This window comes from Cyanistes caeruleus, chromosome 17, assembly GCF_971803275.1.
Source record: "Cyanistes caeruleus chromosome 17, bCyaCae1.hap1.1, whole genome shotgun sequence".
NCBI lineage: Eukaryota > Metazoa > Chordata > Aves > Passeriformes > Paridae > Cyanistes > Cyanistes caeruleus.
In genome coordinates, this window is record NC_141717.1 from 6983536 (window position 1) to 7002588 (window position 19053).

General features: G+C 38.8%; 3 protein-coding genes across 14 annotated transcripts in view; 2 read left to right on the forward strand and 1 right to left on the reverse strand.

Moving 5' to 3' along the window:
- PLA2G10 (phospholipase A2 group X) overlaps positions 1-7343 on the forward strand; it is a 28795-nt gene extending 21452 nt beyond the window's left edge. For all 5 annotated transcript variants that reach the window (XM_086853703.1, XM_086853704.1, XM_086853705.1 and 2 more), the window contains 3 exons: positions 2535-2700; positions 4190-4296; positions 6752-7343. In XM_086853703.1, coding sequence (XP_086709829.1) covers positions 2535-2700; positions 4190-4296; positions 6752-6897 — 419 coding nt within the window. In that variant the 3' untranslated portion in view covers positions 6898-7343. The remainder of the gene's footprint in view (positions 1-2534; positions 2701-4189; positions 4297-6751) is intronic.
- BFAR (bifunctional apoptosis regulator) overlaps positions 1-17572 on the reverse strand; it is a 31702-nt gene extending 14130 nt beyond the window's left edge. Inside the window, exons 1-8 of one of the 4 annotated variants that reach the window (XM_023936631.2) lie at positions 17458-17572; positions 13442-13772; positions 12398-12596; positions 11909-12078; positions 11107-11251; positions 10693-10863; positions 10034-10236; positions 8019-9189 (exon numbers count right to left, since the gene is read on the reverse strand). In XM_023936631.2, the coding sequence (XP_023792399.1) occupies positions 8997-9189; positions 10034-10236; positions 10693-10863; positions 11107-11251; positions 11909-12078; positions 12398-12596; positions 13442-13707 (1347 nt within the window). In that variant the 5' untranslated portion in view covers positions 13708-13772; positions 17458-17572 and the 3' untranslated portion in view covers positions 8019-8996. Of the gene's footprint in view, positions 1-8018; positions 9190-10033; positions 10237-10692; positions 10864-11106; positions 11252-11908; positions 12079-12397; positions 12597-13441; positions 13773-14917; positions 16944-17457 lie in introns of those variants that run through there. The other 3 variants (XM_023936630.2, XR_015277182.1, XM_086853699.1) reach the window with 3 other exon arrangements.
- The window catches only part of PARN (poly(A)-specific ribonuclease), a 45466-nt gene continuing 43962 nt past the window's right edge, over positions 17550-19053 (forward strand). The window contains exons 1-3 of one of the 5 annotated variants that reach the window (XM_023936632.2): positions 17550-17659; positions 17935-18012; positions 18877-18956. In XM_023936632.2, coding sequence (XP_023792400.1) covers positions 17641-17659; positions 17935-18012; positions 18877-18956 — 177 coding nt within the window. In that variant the 5' untranslated portion in view covers positions 17550-17640. The remainder of the gene's footprint in view (positions 17660-17934; positions 18013-18876; positions 18957-19053) is intronic. The other 4 variants (XM_086853696.1, XM_086853697.1, XM_086853698.1 and 1 more) reach the window with 4 other exon arrangements.

Consider the following 19053-nt stretch of genomic DNA (forward strand, 5'->3'; position numbering starts at 1 on the left):
AAAATGCACAGAAGATTTCAAAACTCTGATCATAAAATATTTGGAAATATGCAGAACATCAACTTACTCTCTAACTGTATTCCACAACATATTTGATAAAACACTTTGGAGATTTTGTTATATGGCAAACATACTGATGTTATCATCATCATTATCAACATATTGATACTCTGTTTCCATAGTTCTGTGCATTCTCAGATGGTATTTCATTGCTTGCATTAACTCAGCTCATGAAGCTGTTGTGACAGACTATCATATTGAGAGTATCTATGCCGTGCTGGTTTACAATTGGATGTCCAGATCCTGTAACACAAATATATTACAAGGACAAAAGGTTTATGTCCTTTCCTTTAAGACACGTGGCATATTTTACTTGAGGTCCTCAGGTACCAGTCCATCACTTCTACTTGTCATGGATTTAAATCAAGGGACTGGGAATTGTCCCAAGTTAGCAAACAATTCTCTGATGAAATCAGGAACATGACTTGAAATTTCTTATTTCCTTCTTCCTGACTTTTATCTCTCCTACACCATCCTTCCCCAGTTGCCAAGAACTGAGACACAATGTAAAAATTCTTCACTTTTTTCAGAATCCCCAAGGTCATGCAGAGCAAACCCAGCTTTGCCATTAACCATGGTTCCTGCAGACACTACTGGCTGTCTAAAAGAGTAACCATTACTAAATATTGAAGAGCATAACCAGTTGTCACTTGTAATGCTGCAGCGTTATTGCAGGGTTTTCAGCTCAGAATATACTGAACTTGTACTGACAATGAAGATAACACTTTCAGTCTATCATAAGGTTAATCTGTTTATTATCAAATGGATGCTTCTGCTACCCAGAACTAACATTTCACACTAAACATACAGGTAATGGTCTGGAACAGGAGCCATGCACAACAGACACTGCTCACTGTCTTAGCAAGGAAGTTTAGTGGCAACTCAGCAGTTTTGAAATAAAACTGCAATCGACTACATAGCAAGGAAGCTTTTCTTAATTCCTCAGGATATGATTGCTTTTAATCAACAGCCAAAGCTGCATGTGCAAGTTTAAACACCCTTGTTTCAACACTTCTGCCCCTAGATCACATGCCCAAAAAGCACAAGGGAAAAGATATGGGAGTGGTGACCAGTCAGAAAAGCACTAACTGCTGCCTCAGGACTCTTCCTAAGTGTTTTTTTACTGTTTTCACACACAAACCAATTAAATTTCTTACTAGGATGATTTCATGAGGTGCTTAAATTCTATTGTCTCATGACATTACAAGTGCCAGAGATCACCAGCATCCCACACATTTCAAGTTACTCAACTGTGCTGGGACCGGTATTTTTTCTGTCAGATTTTTCATTAACTGATTAGAGTTAATAATATAATCTGTTATGATATAATCTATTACAAAAGATTACTCTATTGTGCCATTATAATAGATTATGTGATTATGCAGATTATATAAAAACTGCATAATCATGTAGTATTTTGTAGGAAAGTAACTATCAAAGTCTTTAACAACTAAGTCTATTTTTTTCTGCTGTCCGTCTCCATCACAGGTATTATCAGTTATTAAATCTTAATGTCTTTTGGAATCTGTAACCAGTACTGAAGTTTAGGTTTATAAATTCTTCTCCTCATACCAAAATAAGTAATTAGTTTAATTAATAAGCAGCCTTCTAAAACGAATTTGTTTTCTAGTCATTCAGCTTTTTAAAATTTGCTGTGAATAACTTGGAGCCTGCACTGCAAGGAGAGGCTGCCCATTACCATCAGGATCTTCAGTGTATTAGTTCAACCTCTCAGGATGACATGAACCCCTAAAAATGTCACCCAGAGTCTCAGTTTTCTGGTGCTTCAGAACTCCTGCTTTAGTACTGATATGGGATGGTTAAAATACAGTACCTAAAGTAAGTTGTGCTCAGGAGAAATAGTAGTGAGAATCACTTAAACAACAGCAACCCCAAACAAAAGTAAACAGGAAAATAACCAAACCCCACCTTTCTAATTTCCCTGGAAAAGATTCCAAGCACCCACCCATTTCCTTGCCTTATATCCACCACACCATCCCCACCAGTTATTTGGCTGCTTTGTCTAAAAAGAGGAAAACCAAAACCCTATCATAAAGGACCTATTTGTTCCAATGTAAAGCACTACATTCTATAAAATAACATGGGCAAAATTGCATGTTATGTTAAAAAGAAAACACTGCAACCCTGGGGCAGCTAATCTTAGCAACTGGGTGGGTCAGGGCCACAGAACACATGCTGGCCCTCACCAGTTGGAAGACTGGAAATGACTGGTCTGCCATTGTACACTGCCTCCATGGGAGGAAAGCACTGCAGCTGTTCTCAATGTTCAGGATTCTGCTCACTATGGACGGAGGACAAAGGGACTGGGTCAAGCAGCGTGGCCCCAAAGTGTCAAAAATAAAACTGGACTATTTTCAAGTCCTGTCATTTATTATCAATGCTTAAAAAAACCCAAACAATCTGAACTATTTTATATTTGCATGTTGGATTCAATAGTAGTTTTTCTTCCACAGTTTATAAAGGCACTTTTGGGGAAGCCCATTTGAGAAATCGAAGAGGAATTCTGGAATTAGCCGGAGCCATCAAATGCACCACAGGGCGCTCTCCTTTTGCCTACCTCCGCTATGGATGCTATTGTGGCCTGGGAGGAAAAGGATGGCCCAAGGACAGAGTAGACTGGTGAGACTAATGATTTATCTGACAATTAATTAAATGCTGAATGCAGATGATGAATAAAAGGACTAAAATATAAATTAGGCCTATTTGAGAGAAGGAACTAAGTTTAAATATAACTCAGATTGCTAGGAAACTCTGAAACATTCAAATTGTGTTTCTGTAGATCTACAAGAGCTTGCCTTTAATTCAAATTCTCATTGCATTAGTACAGGATTCAAAGCACAACTGAGTTTCTTTGCTATCACTGTTTAGCAAAGAGTTAAATAACTAAAGACTTGTTGGAGAAGCTTTAAAGTTCAAGCATTGAAGCTATCTAAATTAAAAAACTAAAAAATTAAAAAACAGGCAATAAAAATATTTTGATTTTACTATCTTCCATATTATTAGTATTCAAAATAATACATAAGAATTACTCAAAATTCAACCTGGTAAAAATTATAAAAACCAAACCTTTCCATTTAGTACTAAATTTCAGCATACTATTATCAATGTAATTTGTAATTGTACATTAACTGACAAGATGAGTGTCTGGGTTTTGTTCTGGTTTTGTTTTGTTGTTGTGTGGTTTGGGTTTTTTAAAAAACTTATATTCATGAAAGGGAGTTACTGAGCTGTGTTGCTCAACTGTTAAGTACCACAAGATCTTTACACAGTGATCTGTGGGGAATGACCAAGTAATAATATAATAAGCATAGGAAAAACAGTAATTGCAAAGTGAGAGCTCACAGCATTAACTTTTCCTATTGCAGACAAATTCCTCAGACAACCTAAACACCATCTACCTACTGTAATCTGATGGTTTTAGTCTACCAGGAGGAAACTGAACCAATAAATGAAGGAATTAAATAAATTAATAATGACTGAGTACTTGGTGGATACACCCAGTTCTTCCAGCAAGTCAGAAAGAAAGGGTGTAATTAGTTTGCAGCAAAAACTTACAAGCTGCCTAATTTCAGGTCCTTGTTGCCTCCTCTACTTGGTTTTCTGGGCTTGCAATGACTCCACACCAGACACACTACAACAGCATATTTTAATGCCTTTTTTAAACACTAAAATTTCATTAATTCTTACCTGTACTGTTCAGTTTCACAATGTCATAGAAAGACTATAAATTCTTTGTTCCAACTATGATGAACAATTTTGAAACAATAATTTTGAGCAACTTTCCAAATTTTCTGATGATAATGAGCTGACAGTTCATTTTGTGGAAGGTGTTAGGAGAAAAGCATACTCATAGTTTGTAATATAATATAAATTCTCATGTAATTGTGAATGCCCTGAAGATTCAATTAGCTCAATGTATATCAGACATTTTTCTCATCACTTATTACATGAAAAAGTAGTAATTTTTTCCAATTACCCTGGTTTGGTTCCTGGGCAGGTAACATTTGTACACTCACTGATACTGACCCTTTTGTCACAGCTGTAGTAACCCACTGATAAACCCCACCCAGATTGTGTGACCATAAATCACCATTTCTGCTCCTCTCAGGTGCTGCTTTCACCACGACTGCTGCTATGGGAGGGCAGAACAAGCAGGTTGTCAACCAAAGACTGAAAGTTACCACTGGGAATGCGAAGACAATTCTGCTGTGTGTGGTGAGCGAGCACTTGGGAGTTTTTTGGTGTTGGGTTTTGGAGTTGGGTTATTTGGTTTGGTTGTTTCTTACTTCTTCTAATTACCTCATTAGAAAGGTATTTTCTTAACTGTAAAACTCTTAGTTTACCATCCTTCCTTTCATAACTTTTATTGCCAGGATACACTGTGCCTCCAGATAGCACAGCTAAACTGATCAACTGAATGCAGTTTCTTCTTAATCCTCCCCTACTGACTGACATAAGCAAACAAAACTGATCTAGAAGTATCTATTACCTTTTCAGAAAACACAACCACAACCATCCTCCTTTTACTCAACGTTTATATCTGCTGAGGAACCCAAACAGGAGACAAGACAATTTTAACAGTTTAAAAGGATCTTTTCCCTACTTAGTTGAAAATATTTCCCACTATTTGTAAGTTTAAAATGGACAAGATTTTGGCATATTTATCCCTGAGCAGTTGCAGTGATGGCTGAAATTTATGAATGAATTCACAATTACAGTTTACAGTTTCAAACAATAAGGTAATAAAATATTTGCTGAGTACGTTTATTTCTGGAAGTTAAATTAAAAAATATTAATTTGAAAATATTTACATGACAAGTGTACAGATTGCTGACCACATCCTGATAAATTTTGTTTGATTGCTTCAAAATATATTCGCCATGCTGAGGCAAGGGAAGGACAAAGAGATCACCAAGAAAGAAAAGCCTCAAAAAATGGTTAACGGAAAGCAGCTTTTCTTTTACATTATTTGTTCACAACTCCCAAAGTTTTAGCAAATACTTTCCAATATGAGTCTCAAAGACTCATTGAAACTGTAGCTTCTCACAAGCCTCCCAATATTTCTACAGTTTTTTTTTGTTGTTATTGTCATGTTTTTGTAATTTTGTTTGTTTGCTGGCTGTTTGGGATGTTGCTTGCTTTGTTTTTGTTTTTTTGGTTTTGTTTTGTTTTTAAAATCAGGTGCTTGGTCAGTTACTTTGTGTATAATTTTGCGCTTCTACCTAGAATGCAAATGAGCTTAAGAACTGGTTATTATTTGCACTATAGAGATGCAAAAACCCTTACATAAACTTGTTTAAAACAAGTCTGAGTTTCTGACTACCATGGTTTAAAGGCAACAGTTGGCCATTCACAGAGAACACAAAACCCTCTCATTTCATAACTCAATTTAGAATTTGCTTGACCTGAAAAGAAATGAAAGTTTGGACATCACTTTCTTTCCTCCTTCACATTCAACCTTTACTTTGCCCAAGTGTCCACCTCATTCAGAATCTCTACTTGCTCATTTCTTCCCCTGCCCCAGATGTACAAAGCAACTTCTCTCTCAATTAATTAAGAGATAATCAAACTGATTAATCATATTACAGTCCACCCTTATTTGGCTGTAAAGATTCTGCTCCTAACAATATTCCAAATACTGGCCAAGATAGCAGGCATAGTGTCAGGAAACCAAGTCCCTGGTGTAGCATGGAGAAGATAATGTGTGGAGCATACCAGGAGAAGAACAGGACTAGTTCTCAGTTACCATGTTTTGATTTTTTTATCCTATCATGTTGTTCATGCCATTTGTGCTATTGAGTAGCTCTAAGGGCAGCTAGTTGCAGCATAAACACACATACATTAAGAACACTTCCATTTCATGGCAGAATTTGAGTTCATTCGTAAAACTGAACACTTGTTCTGCTCCTGGACAAATCTCAAACAGAGACTTGGCTAAGCTTTTAAAATGGTAAACACTCAGGCAAAATGTAATCAAGGATTCTTCAGTTTACAGACAGTTACAGAGAGGAAAAAAACTACACACTTCTGGGTTGGCACGCTAAACCCAAAATACATTGCTGTAGAAGAAAATGTTCATGCCAAGAAGAAACACTCATGCCAAAAAATCTGTTAAGTTACAACACTACAATTATAAAACAAACATGACAAGACATGGATTTTATCACACAAACACACTTTACCTAACTTCTTACTGAACACCTCAATAAAAAAAGGTGGGAAGTTTAGGCTGCCATAGGCTGGACATGGAATACATCTGCATGCCATGTATATATCACATGTATTATTTTTAATGCTATATCCTATAGCAGATTACAAAGGGTATGTGAATGGAGTATCTTCCCAAAGTCAAGTTTCACTAGAGCAAGAGGGAAGGCAGGGAAGGTTCCATACCACTTTCTAAAGTGAGATCAGTTATCAGAATTCCTTTATTAAAAACTGGAAGAAGAGTATTTAAATCTTTATCTGGCTGCTGTATTTTCACCTGCCAAGATTGGTGATTACTGACTGATCCACAGGTTCTTACCAAAGCTTAGTACAGCTCCTATTGCACTTGAAATGTAAGGCATTTGTATGGCAAATGTGGAATGTGAGGGAGCAATTCTTGGTATTCCATTTAGGACTTTCAATTTCTTCAGACTAATATCAAACTTACTGTGTTTTCTTTCAGACTCACTAGAAGATAAATGTCAAAAAATGGCATGTGAATGTGATCGTGAAGCTGCCAAATGTTTTTCTAAAGCTCCCTACCATAGAAAATACCTTTTGTGGCCAGACTTTATGTGTGGTGAGATTCAGCCTTTGTGTAGATATTAGATACATGACTCTTGTATATATTTAAATCTACAATGACTTTTTTTCGGCCACAGTAATGACAACAAATGATTTTCCCCTTTCTTGATACTCCCTCATTCCACCTCAGCCTCTCCACCCCAAAACTGCCAAAGTAAACATTTTTCCTCTTATTTACCTTTTCCCATGCACTTTTATTGACTAAAAAGAAATCTGAGTTTATCAGCTTAAGGAGTAACTGACAGTGTTAATCTTTGTTTATATTCAGATTCACAGATTTTTCAGATTGATAATATCATTCGCTGTGAACTTTTTAACCCTCTTCTCCACTGGCTGTAAGATACAAATCAAACTTCTCCACTAACAAATCTTAGCATTTGTTAACTTTGAACTGACTGGAAAAAGTGCAAGAAGTGACAGTATCAGCACAAGGAGCCCTCTCATCTACATTAAACACTTAGTACAAAGCCTAATTTAAGTGCTGAATTTCATTCACCAACAGTAATTTTACCTGCATTGAAGATGGCCTAGTATACTATTTTTTTTCCTAGCACTTACTTTTTAAATAGAGTTTTCTAAACAGCTGCTTATTTGGTATGGCTCAAACTCCTTACTCTATGTACACCCTAAATTTCCTGTAAGCACAGAGAGTACCCTTAGAACTTTAGAGCCAAATTTAAAAACGCAAATGCAAACCATCACAAAAACAAAAACATAAAAAAATGTAGAAGTTGTTGGGACCAACTGGCTTTCCCACAAGTGTCTGATTTTGCACAGCAAGAGTTTATGAAGCTCAGAAGTATATACAACTCATCAGGATGTAAAGCTGGTTTTAGCTAGAGTCACTTCATAGATACTTTTAACCTAACCCTTTGGGAAATCAGTTCCCTGAACTGCTGAATAATACACTTTTTTGTAACTGCTGATTTTAACAGTTATAGAGCCAGGAGTGGTTTACGTCTACTTTCTCTCACCTAAACTTAAAGATGCAGGGCTAAAGAGCAGTCAAAGCTTATGATATATACTTCAATATACCAAAAAAAAATCAACAACAACAAACCCAAAAAACAAACAAACACCCAAAAAACCACAAAAAATCCCCCCCAAGCCCCCCAGACAAAATAGCCCACTTCTATTAGGAATAGTGAAGATTTCAAGAGAGATCTTTAATTGTGAAAAATATTTATAGCAAATTTAGTTCACATTACTGACACAAATGAAATTAACAAAACAACAAATACAGAATGCAAGGGGACAAAGTTCTCAAAAAAAAATCTTACCTTTTGATTCAAAGGAATATACATTAACAAGTGTCAATCCTGCTTACCCAAAATAATTTTCCAGTCAATATTTGCTCACAGATATAGATAAAGACATTATATTGCCATGAGTAATTACAGTGTCAGGTCACTTTTCCAAAACAATCCTTTTTAAGAGATAACCCTGCATTTAAGAATTAGCAACAGAACTAGAAGATGAGAGAATGAAAGGAGCTATTGATGAAGTCTAACTGATCTGAATAAAAAAATTTCCATGGTAATTACCAGATTTTCCAAGACACAAGAGAATTCAAGTAGTCTTTGCCTTCAACTGCAGGAATTCTGGAACAAACTCTACTGTGAGACTGCGTATGTATAGGGCAGTCATAATGCTGCATGTAAGGAAGACTGAAATAAATAAAGTTCTTTCAACATCAAGCCGGCAGGGCATTCCTTTGGCAAACTGAATTTGAGGAACACATTGCTGGTATGAAATACTAAGTTTAAAAAGAAAAAGAAAGAGATCACTGTAGCAGTGCAGAAGACACTGATTTTAAGGCAGGCTTGAAAATACACAGAATGCTCAGGACAGAATAAAGAAATGGATCTGATACAAATAGAGTGAGATGACTGTAAGAGTTTTACATGGCTATACAGGAATGTACTTCTTTTTATCAATAGAAAATTCCTTTTTCCTTCATCCTCCAACTTGGAATCAGCTTAATAACTTACCTTAAAGCTTTTTTGCGTGTTTAAATTAACATAGTCCACCATTTTCACTGCCACATACATAAAGAAGAAAAGCAAAGTTTACTCAAAATTTCCATTTTTAGAAGCTAAGCAGCTCAAGAGTTCCAATGCCAATCACTGCACTTGTGTCTCCAGACGCCTTATCTCTGTAACCACAAGATCAATGTTTATAACTGGGTTAAAATACAAGGCCCAGTAAAACAAACAATTGCAGACAAACTGAGGAATAAAAGGCCAAAAAATGGCAACAAAAAGTCCCTGGGTTGAGACTTTCCAGAAATGTCTCCACATTCTGTGAGGAATAGTCCTGTGAAAAAGGAAAGGAAAAGGCTTAGAGGACCTTTCTGGTTTGCTATTAACCACCTCTAAGAAAAGGTAATAGGTGCTACAGCTTTAAATTATTTAGCCCTTACTTAGGTACCTGTAAAAAAAACCCACATTTTGCACTCCAGGAAAAACATTACTAAAACCCAGTAGTATCAGATTTAAAGAGGAAGCACTAAGTCAGTGCACTTAGACCCGAAGCCCAGCAGGTTCCAGTGCCACATCCCAGCTGTGCCTCAGGTTGTCCTATGTTCCCTGTGCTGTTCTGGGCACATTCTGCCCTCTATTGACTGGCAAAGGGAAAACCCACTACACACCAAAAGAAGAATTTCTCCCATACAATTTCCAAAGATCACACCAACTATGAATGTTAATATGTTTGAGTTAAGACTGAGGTAGTAAGAGAAAACAGAAAATCTGATAAATTATCAGAACTAGTATCAGTATAACTAAACTTACTTATGATTATGAAGACTTATCCTGTAATAACTACACTACTGTATCATGACTAATACCAGGCACTGTAAGATGCAGTTCTCAAGACAAGGCTTAATATCTGCCAGTGGTTAAGAATGTGCTTGTTACTGTTTCCACATTTGCTACATCTGATAAGTAAAATCACCTCTAAGAAACCCTTGGAAGCACGCATAGAAATAAAGGCATACAAGATCAAGCAATATGAGAATGCAGATTCACGTGTTGTTATTAACCTCGGAGTTTGAGTCAGACACTCATTTCAGTAAGCAACTGTGAAATTGTGAATCGTTACTTTCTCTTTATAAGGCTGTGTACTTCCTACCCTCTTCCAAAAGCATCATTAAACTTACTTCAATTCTCTTCTTGACCAGAGCCTCCAAAAGGAGAATAATTCCAGAACAGAGAGCAACATGGCATTTACAATTATAAATCTTGATGTCCAGTAGTGCACATCTAGCCAATCCCAAGCAAATTCAGCTATCAGCTGGTATGGCAAAAATAAATACTTTACACTGAATTCTCTCCATTGCCTCCAAGAAGGATCTTTAAGGTCCTGTAAATTAGGATAAAAAGACTGTTAATCAATTTTATATTAAACTGATTTAATACTGGCTTATTTCCACTAGTCTTTTGTTGAAAAGCTGGGGTTTTTATACACTGAAAGCAGTGTTTTATCTTTATTATACTTGTTAGTAGGTAATACTGTAATGCAGTAATTTCAATTAGCTTAGAATATCACTTTCTGTAGTCATGTGAACTTCAGAACAATCAGTTTCACACATTTAAAGTCTAAAAAGCCTAAAATCAATCCTATTAAAAGTAATGGTTGCAACACTGGTGACTGCATACAATAAAATCAAAGAACTACTTACTCTGTAGGTCTGTCCTTTTTAAAGTCATAGTGTAAAGAGATGAAAAGATGAGTAATTACATCATGTGGTTTTATGCTGCTAGTCTTAAAATGGTTATAACTAAAGCAAGTAGCATATTTAATGTTTTAAATACTTACAAGCAGTTTTGTGACAGTATCTTCATACTTGTCTTCTTGCATAGGACAAATTGTGTGGATGAAAGGTAGGAAAGCTTCTGCATAATCAAACAAATACAGGTATAACATACTGAGTCTTGGAGAACTCTTCAGTGCATACAGAAGGAAGAGTGATTTTCCTGGGTTTACGGCCTAAAATATATCAAATTACCAAGTTCTAATCAGTGAAAAAATAAAATTAAAAGGACATGACAGTTCTCAGATTTTCTGACAGTCCAAGGGTTGCTTTTCAAATTCAACAGTTCATTAAACTGAGCAGGTTTTACACAGGTAATTCCACTACTTTAACACTCTTCCTGGCTGTAAGAGACTCTTCTTTCAAAGGTATTACTTTAATTAATATACATGACATGACACACTTCATATTAAATTTACCTTATATTCCCAAAGGTTTTGTGGTGGTTTAACACCTAAAGTTTTCACACATTCCAGTTCTGCCATAATAGCTCTCCTATGGTTACTGTTCTCTATACTGTAAGGCTCTTTGGTGAAATCCTCCTCAGTCAGTGCTAGGAGGAGTCTACAAAAGCAGAAGAATTAAGAAGGTAAACAGTGCTTATTCACCAAAAAAGATGACTAACAAATACATGACTGCATACCCAAACAATAAGCTACTGATACAAGGTAGCACACCTTTTGAGTTAAAGAATTATAGAATACTTTGGGTTGGCAGAGACTTTCAAAGATCATCATTACATTGCATATCAAGTGTTCTACACCAACTGCATCTCAGAGCCTGGGTTTTAAATTTCCTACTTTTCTAGTTTCCTCTTGCCTGCTTTCAGCATGGCTCTTGGCTGGAATACATATGCATATAGCATATGCATATTTCCACAAGAAAAGAAAGGTGGAAGGGGTGGATAATACCTCAGTAGAATTTTACTCTAGGTATCATTTCAGTCTGCATTTTAAGCATTTTTAAAAGTTTTTAGAAAATTTTCAGGTAGCTTGCTAAGTATCTACTACTAAAAGTTTTCAACAGCAATTGTTAAAACTTCTGAAATTTATTCTTTTACATCAACAGAATATTCCCACTTCTGAAATTTATTCTTATACATCAACAGAATATTCCCATAATCTACGTAACACAGTATGGTCATTCACAATAAGTCACCCCCAACGAATCTACCAGTAGTCCAATCTCATAATAATTGCCCTTGACCATCAGGTCTCTCACCTTCCATTTACTTTCTCCAGTAAAAATCTTTCTTTGTAATGTGAAGCCCATGGACCCAGCTGCTCCAGCCAGAGTATCACTTCCTCAGCAGTCCACTTAGCAACAGGCTTGTGGACAAGAAGATCATCTTCAAATTCTCTGCTACTCCAGTGATAGCCAAGAAGAACTACCTACAGGTAAATACAAAGAAAAATAAACAAAGATCCTTTACTTGAGAAGCAAATACATGAATGATCTAAATAAACACACAATAAGAGGCTTGACACGTAGAGTTTTCCATTTCATGGAGACTAAAACATTCAAGTTATAAGAAAGTATTTTGAAGTTTTAGCCACTAACTTCCATTTGCTGCATACTGCAGTTCCTGACAGACAGCTCTGAAGGCCACTTACACTGCCCAGCTGGAGTGTCTTCTGTGCATGTAATTTAAGGATATTTGATTGCATGCTTAGAGAAGCAGACAGGGAAAACCAACCAGATGAAACTTACTGCTACACAAGTTAAAGCTGTGAGAACGCCTGAGAAAAACCCTCCTCGAGCATTAATTCTTCCTGTGCTCCGAACTGTAGGCATCTGGTCATTCCCATATTTTTGGAAAGTTGCTAAGCTCTGTGCTACATCACTGTTTTGTTGAATATCTTCTTTTCTTTGTTCAATGGCATCAGAAAATAGCTTTTCAATAACATCCCTAATAGGAAAAATAAAAGCTTAATAATCAGAAAAGGGACTAATTTTTGTATTTGTTTTCCAGCCTTTACTGAAGACTACCATCTTTGAAAACAAGAAAAAATTAGTTATTAAAGCTTAGTAAACTTAGAGTTATATCAGTCACTGTCAAACAACATTTTCCTTAGCTTCTAAAGCTAAAATTCCACAGAAATCCCAAGTTATTTTTTAATAAAGAAATATATAAAAATATATAAAATATCTGTATAAAATTAGAATTCTGTGTGCCACTGGCAAGTCTCAATTATTAAAAAATGCTAAGCAAAAGACAACATAAAAGCCTAACATCAATCCTACTACCTATTTATTTAAATATTATTAATCCCAGATAAAGTGTTATTAACGAAACAACTTGTGGGTAATTCAAGACAGCAAATAGACGTTTTTAGCTTTGTTCTGAAATATGAATATATTTCTTCCAAAAAATAATTTCTATTACAGAAATTACTACACAATTATCCAACATCAATCTAACTTAGAATTATTAGAAAACAACCAGCAATATTAGAAGATTGAGGATCCCGCCCCTCCATCTCCCAAAAAATTTAGAAAGGGGGGAAAGCCCTCCCCCCGAAATAAACCTCCTCCCTCAAAACTAAACCAACCAACCTGCCCCTTAATTCCATGTGCTTGAACAGTTCATTACAAGTGCATAAGCTGAAAGTCTTTGGGAGTTAAATTTCTTTGTGACAGTTCAGATTACCAATTATATAAGAATATCTGCAGAAAACTCAAAAGGTTTTTCAAAAAGAAGGTTTCTGTGGTTCCATTTATGTAAAAAAGACATTCACAAAATAGTTCACTCACCTGAGAAGGATGTTGACTTTGGGGAATCCTTCCCATTTTTCTCTGCATTCAGGGCATTCATTCTTCTTGGATGATACCCACCACAAGGCCAAGCAATGCCTACAGAAGCTGTGCCCACAGTTCAGGGTGGTAGGATTGATCAGAATATCATAGCAGCAGTGGCACAGGAACTCACTGACTGATATCTGCTGACCCAGGCCAGGAGTAGCACATGGTTCGACTTTTGCCCTCTCTGTTTCCCCTTGTAAAGTCCCATCTTCTTCCATTTTCCTTTATGCCTTACACAAATAGAAAGCTCTCTTAGATCTTCAAACCAGATAAGGCATTACTTCTGCAAAGCAACAAGAAAACAGCTATTATAGAAGTTTAGAATTGTAAGAAATGTGATTTATCATTGCACCACTTTTGTCACTTGGATGGTGTAACATTTTTTTAAGTAACTCAGCCCTCCCCAAAATGAAACATGTTCTACTTTTTCAACAATATATTCATTGCCAACAAAACAGTCAAAACCAGATTCTAGATGTAAACAGCTGGGCTCAATCTCCCTATGCTTTCTTCTCCCATGTTACAAAACACATGAAAGTCAAACAAAATAACTTACTTCACATTACTTTTGACAGTAGCTTTAATCAGGGTTTTAGTAAAAGAAACCAGTCAAAGGAAGAAGTACCATCAGAGGATACAAAAATAAAATACCAGTATAACATACTGATCTAATTTACTTCACCCCTCTTTCTCTCCCAAGCATATGGAATAAAACATTACTAACAGAGGTCAATGCTAGACATTGCTGGGCAATGTTAAAAGAAGTTTCATCCACCAAGTCACCTGCTTCAGAATGATAAGATACTGATCTACACGCCTTCTCATCAAAGCTCTAAACTCCACACTAATTTTATTTATAGCCACTTTGTTAGTATTACAGAAAATGCACAAATAAGAAGAGTTTAAGATGGTTCCAGGCTTACAAAACACATGAACCTCTTTGCTTGATGTTCCTACTCCATTCTCTTAGATAGCAGAATATAGTTTCTTAAGAAAAACACTTCTGCAGATCACTCACTTAATACTCATGATATATTAGAAGATACCAAGAAGAAGACTATTTTCTCCTCAGGCACTACCAAACCAAAATATGATTACACTCTCCACCATGTGGCTCCCGCTTACTACTAAGTTACCAACTTGCCATTCAGATCAAGCACGAAGAGGTAAGGACACAAGCAGGTAAAGAACAGAAATTACAAAAAAACCCCAAGTACAGAAACAGAAACCAATAGTGAAATTAGAATCCTCAGACTTCCAAACCTGTATTTCCCTGGCAAAATACAGGCTGTCAGCTTTCTAAAACAAACCGGAAACAGAACTTATAAGAGAAAAAACCAAGACCTTGCACCTCAAAGCATTCTTCTAGTTTTCCTTTCAGACAGAAACAACAGCATTTATGTGGAAAATAGAGGAAAAATATTTTACCGCTCAGTCTGCGCCAAGAGCCAGCAGCAGAATGACTCCTGGCTCCTCTCCTGTCTCTTCCCAGCTCCAGCTTCCTGCCCTCCGCGCTGTCTCCTCAGGCGCAGCACGGCCGGGCCCGCGGCGCTTCCTACCCGGGCAGGGCAGAGCCGGCGCGGATGGGACCCAGCCCGACACCCTGTAGCCGGCTCGGCCCCGGCCCGACACCCTGTAGCCGGCTCGGCCCCGGCCACGACACTGCAGCCGGCTCGGTCCCGCGGCGCCCCGGCTACAGCCCCGGGCCTAGCCCACACCGCTGCTTCCGCCCCACCCCGCCCCGCGGGCACGGCGGCACCGCCGCTCCTTCCTCACCACAGCCGCTCGCCTTTTTATTTCAAGCGTTTAAAATCACCTGACATGAGCGCTGCTACACTCCCATTTCTGGGAATACGCCCACTTCCATATTCATGAGAACTGAGGTACCCTTGCTTACTGTACACTACGCACTCAGGTAGCCTTCCTTCGCAGAAACTGTTCAATGTTGATTTTACAATAAAGATTCGAGGTTTAACGAGACAAAGGTGCCAGTCTGATTGCAGTGCTAACGTATCCTGCACAGACTATTCTTACCACATAAGAGTTTATCTCTCCACACATTCACAATTACTTCTCTCAGTTTCTGTTCCCTTTCTGAAATTCTTTCTGACTAGTCCAAAAAAACCTGATTCACTCCTGCCTGTCCTTACAAGAGGTTGTATCCAGGTGAGAATGGGCCTCTTCTTCCAAGGAACAAGTGACAGGGCATTTACTCTGCACCAGGGCAGTTTTAGCTTGGACATTAGGAAAGGGTGATTAGATATTGGAATGGGCTGCACAGGGACATGGTGGAATCACCATCCCTGGAGGCATTTAAGAACTGGGCATAGCACTGAGTGCCATGGTCTGAGTGATCCGGTGTGTTTGATCACAGGTGGGACTCGATCCCAAAGGTTTTTTCCAACCTAATTGATTCTGTGAATTTTTTGAAGTGTCTCTGAGATGCATTTTTTTCAGCTGTTCAACACAGTGACATTTTCTTTTAAGATTTTGTTCCAGTTTGATACAAACTACAAGTCCAATTCAAACGACATTTAATTATTCTAGCCTATTTCAAGAAAGAAAATAGTCTTTCATTGTTTTCTCTCTCACATGATATATTTTTTTTCCAGAGAACCAATAAGCAGATTTTTAAACTACTCTAGCATGAAAGAATTCAACCTCTTCTAGATCTGAGGAAGTGCATCTACCGTGGCACGCAAGGTGAAAATCCAGAATACTTGTTCTAAAATACAGTTTTTTACTACTTTTTAGTGTCTTTTCACTTAGCTTCACATTCAGTGTTCAGTAATGTAAAAGACCATACAAGTGTTTGGTAGTCTGTGCAGCAGACTTGAATGATGTGAAAATATGGCCTTTCTGTTCCAGTTTATAAAACTTCTGACATATAAAAAGCTATGGAATCTCAAACTAACTGCTTGTATTGCCCTCTCCCACTTTTTAGGTGTTCCTTCTGCTTACATAACAATACGTACATGCTGACGTAAAAAATATATAATCTGTAAGACATAGTACTTCAATTCTTATTGAAGCACTTTATTACAGTCCCTTACTGTTTGACTTGCAGTTTATTTTGTGGGTGAGGGAAGCAAAGGTTTCCTCAGATTTGTCAGCTACTAGGGGGAAAACAGTCTTCTAAAACAGCCATCAACCACTTTTAAGTGCCATGAGCACTTTAACTAGAAACTGCAGAAATGCATCTTCAAAAACAGAGGAGTAGCATGAAAATTTTAGGCTTCAGCCAATTTACTGCAAAATAAAAACATCTCTGCCATTTTAACTAACATCTTACTGGGAGCCATTTAATCATACTAGATTATTTGCTGGGAATGTCTATTGAATAAATTGCTTATACTAAAAAGGCAAAGCTTAATATTGAAGAATCTTGAAGAACTCTCTCCACTAAATCCTGCATAATTCTTTATCTTTTTCTGTATGCAGAAACTACCCCCCACAATTTCTGCTGGAATTCTGGAAAAGATGCTTTATGAGCCCTGTAGCACAAACTCTAAACTCTTCCGCCGCCCGCGCCCACAACTCCTGCGCTCTGCCCCTGTGCAGCGCCTTCTCCCTGGGGCAGCTCTTCCTCCCCCAGCGCTGCTGCGGGCCCATCCTGCTGGGCGCTGAGCGCTGCTCCTTTACAGCGAGGTGTCCAAGTGCCGCTTCTAACAGGAAGACGCTCCTTCAGTAATACGCCAAAATCTGCAGTTCCCCTGGAATTATCATCATTAAGGCATCGTCGCTAGCAGTTCTGCACCATCCTCCTGGTGTCTCTTAGGCAGTCCCATCCCTTCTTTCTTGTTAGTGATAGCTACGCATTTCTGTCTTTGAGGGTAAGGCCCACATCCATGATACTTCACCACACCCCACAGAACTGCGGCTGGTGTAAGACTTCCTTCCCCCCCGGCAGCGCTGCTGCAGCCACTCCTGCGGCCCGCTCGGAGCACACGGCAGCCTGCCGAACTCACCGCTCAAAGCCGAGCCCACGGGCGGACTGGGCGGTGCGGCCCTGAGGGCTCCGCCCCGGTAGGAAATGGCGGCGGCCCGAACTGCTGTGCGCCGCTCACGTGCGGCGCGCGGGGCGGTCCCGGAAGCGCTCGGCGGCGGCGGCGGGCGGTGCCGGGCCGAGCTCCGGCGGGCGGGGGCGCGGGATGGAGGTGATCAGGAGCAGTGAGTGACCACTCGACCCTGCGTCCCGAGCCCTGCGCTGCTGGCGCTAAGCTGGCCCGGCGTCCCGGCGTCCTCCCCTGGGCTGGCGGCCGCTCCGGCCTCAGCCTCTCCTTCATGGCGAAGGGGTCCCCATTCCCCCGCTCACGCATGAGGCGCGGCCCCGAGGCTGAAGGGGCGGCGGGCAGGCCCCGGCCACCCCTGCCCGCCCGAGGGGCGCCGGGCTGCCGGAGGATGTCGTTCGTAGTCTCAAGTGTGTTTTAACCCTTTACCCGCAGATTTTAAGGATAACCTTAACAAAGTGTATGAAGCCATTGAAGAGTCGGACTTCCTGGCCATCGATGGAGAGTTTTCAGGTACAGTTGCACCTGTTTTGTGATAGCGAACTGTTGGCAATGTCTGAGGGCGGTGGTTTGACCTCGGTGCCCGAGTTCGTTCTTGTGATGTGTCTCCTGGTTAGCTTGAAAAAACTAAAGCTGTGGCTACCACAAAGCGATTGAGCCACTTGTTACATGTGCGATAGCAAGGCTTTGGTCAAAGATACATGTCAGGCTCATGCTGCTTGTGCTCCTACAGTAATTTCAACATGACAACTGATACTTGTTGCAGCAGAAGGTAAAAAATATGTGTTATATATGGTATGAAAGCAATAAACTGAGATATGTATGAGGGAGATATTGCAAGTGTTTGGACAGGGATAGGCAGCACTAAGAACGTGTGTGTTTGTGAAAACCAGAGGATATATGTAGCAGAGAGATGCTTTGCTTTTGGGATGCAGAGTTCAGTTCACCCATGGGACATAAATGTGAGCAAGACTAGGTTTTGTTACATGTGGTGTTTATGGAAGTACAGTTGTTGCATATTGCTTAAGGTGACTAAGTAGTTCGATAAATCTCTGGGCAACACTTCCCAGTTTCAGTTTGGCTTTGATCCTGCATTGTGTTGTGAAGCACATTTACATTAGGGTATTGGTACGTCTTGGCCTGTTATTGACATGTTGAATAGGAGCCAGAATGACAGAGCTTTTGCAGAAGAGCTTTGCTACTGGAGCAACACTATTAAAATGAGTGGCTTATTGCAGTAGTATTTTTCTCAAATGACATAATTGTGACACGTACTTTAAGTGAAAGCATTTTTCTTAAATTGCCAGTTGTTGCATTTCTTTGCTGTGATTAATTTTGAAGAGCTTACCCAAAGCATAATATATTCTGCTTTCTCAGGGATCAGTGATGGGCCTTCAGTTAGTGCATTAACAAATGGCTTTGACACTCCAGAAGAAAGGTATCAGAAACTTAAAAAGGTAAAGTGTTTACATGGGCTAATATGAAAACTGAAGCTACTTTTGGTGTAGTAGCTTGTGTGTGTGACCAACAGGAGGAGAGACGGAACTTCCCTCT